Source organism: Helianthus annuus, chromosome 11, assembly GCF_002127325.2.
Source record: "Helianthus annuus cultivar XRQ/B chromosome 11, HanXRQr2.0-SUNRISE, whole genome shotgun sequence".
Taxonomy (NCBI): domain Eukaryota; kingdom Viridiplantae; phylum Streptophyta; class Magnoliopsida; order Asterales; family Asteraceae; genus Helianthus; species Helianthus annuus.
This window is the reverse complement of record NC_035443.2, coordinates 77275694-77277561: the sequence shown is the minus strand read 5'-3', so window position 1 is coordinate 77277561 and position 1868 is coordinate 77275694. Positions and strand designations below refer to the sequence as shown.

Genomic DNA, 1868 nt, shown 5'->3' with positions numbered 1-1868 from the left:
TACCAGATCTGCTGCACATGATGGTCCTGAAATGGAAAAAATAGAGGATTTTTGATACCCAGACTTGCTTGGATACTTTTTCTGATGAGATTTTAATCAGATTAACTTCATTTGATGAACTTTCATCAGAATATCTGTTGCATGCTGAGCCATGAACATATTTTTCACTTTTTATTTGGAGATGGTGTTGAATAAGCTTCAGAATATCAACACACATACAAGTTTCATTATTAGGATTTTCTGATTTCTCTACTTGTTATGGATTTGTTAGATAATTTTGAAATCTTGAGTGAATCACTTCTGGAGTTTTTAAACATTTTTGTTTTGATTCACTCATTTTTGCTTTTAAGTTGAGTTTTGAGATTTCAAAAGAGTTCTCAGAACTTGTTGATATGCATGATTCAGAATCAGCTTCTGATGTAAATTTATCAGAAATCTGATGTGTTGCTTTTACAAAGGTGGTGGGTTTATTTTCATTTGTTTTTACATACCCTAAACCCTCACCTCTGTTCTTTGGTGTAGCTTCAATAAAGTTAATGAATTCCTTAGCTTGTTGAAAACCCTTTACATTAATTTCTTTATCATGAATTTTCTTGTATAGATCTTTTCTTTCCTTTTCATAAAATTCAATTTTGGCTTTGTGATCTAAGCTTTCTTCTATCAGTAACTGGTTTTCAAGTATAACTTTATTCAAGGTTCTTTGCAACTTATCAGACTTTTTACTATCTGATTTTTGTTTATCTTGCAGACTTAGAAAATCTGATATGAGTTTGTTTAACTTGTGTTCAAGGTCAAGATTATCTAGATTTACCTTCTGTTCTGATGTTTCTGGTAGTTCATCAGAAAGTGCCATAAGGCAGAAATTAGCCATCTCTTCTTCTTCTTCTTCATCAGAAGAATCATCAGACAGCCATGTATATGTCCCTGCTATCAAACTGACTTGTTGTTGCTTCTTTGCATCTTCTGGCTTCTTTTCATTGTATGCAACATCCTTCAGTTTCTTGGTTTTGCACTCTGATGCATAGTGACCCTTTTGTTTACATTTGTAACATACAACTTCAGCCTTTCCCTTATCCTTTAATCTTCCTTCTTCCCTAGATCTTCCATCCAGCGTCCTTCTATCACTTTTCTGGTATCTTTGGCCTCCTCCCCTTAACCTCTGCTCAAAAGTTTTGGTGAGCAGGGCAACAGCTTCCGCAAAAGTTGAAAAATCTGATGATGTATCACAAATTTCAAGATTTTGACTGTTTGAGGTTTGTGGATCATTGGTAGGAGTTCTTTGTGAGTTTGAGATTAAAGCTAAAGATCCCAATCTCTGAATTGATTCTTCAAATATTTCATCTTCTCTGGGGACCAGAATGATATATAAGTCATGAAGACTCATATTACCTAGTTCTAAGGTAGAGGACAAAGTCATGGTTTGACTTCTCCATTCTCTAGGCAAAGCATCCAGAAATTTTATATTCCTTTCATCATTTGATTTTATAATCCCAAATTTCTTTAGCTCATTCAAAAGTTTTGCAAATCTGTGATATGTTTCATATAGTTTTTCATTTGGTAAACTTTTGAATCTCTCATAAGAGGAAACATAGTTTGTTCTTTTGTTTCTTTTCATCCTTTCCCCTCCTTCACAAAGATTTTCCAACTGATCCCATATTTCTTTAGCCGATGCACATGCATCAACTTAAGAAAATATGTCATTAGGGAGAGCCATTATTAAAAGTGACTTTGCCCTTTCATCTGCAGCCACCAGGTCCTTGTCTTCTGGGCTCCAATGGATTTCTCCTTTGGGAGCCCAGGAGACAGGGATTCCTGGTGATTGACCAGTTGTTGGAATAGCTGGTATTTCAGTCGTTGGTACATGTGGA

The 1868-nt window shown here is 35.0% G+C and overlaps 1 protein-coding gene across 1 annotated transcript; it reads right to left on the bottom strand.

Annotated features, from left to right (window-relative positions):
- Positions 1-256: 256 nt before the first annotated feature.
- LOC118484027 lies at positions 257-1615 on the bottom strand. The gene has a single exon (XM_035979908.1). The coding sequence runs from the start codon at positions 1613-1615 to the stop codon at positions 257-259; it is 1359 nt and encodes a 452-aa protein (XP_035835801.1).
- Positions 1616-1868: the final 253 nt, after the last annotated feature.

What these genes read in the sequence shown, in the direction of transcription:
- LOC118484027 (XM_035979908.1), bottom strand. Translation starts at nt 1,615, where the DNA reads ATGAAAAGAAACAAAAGAACAAACTATGTTTCCTCTTATGAGAGATTC.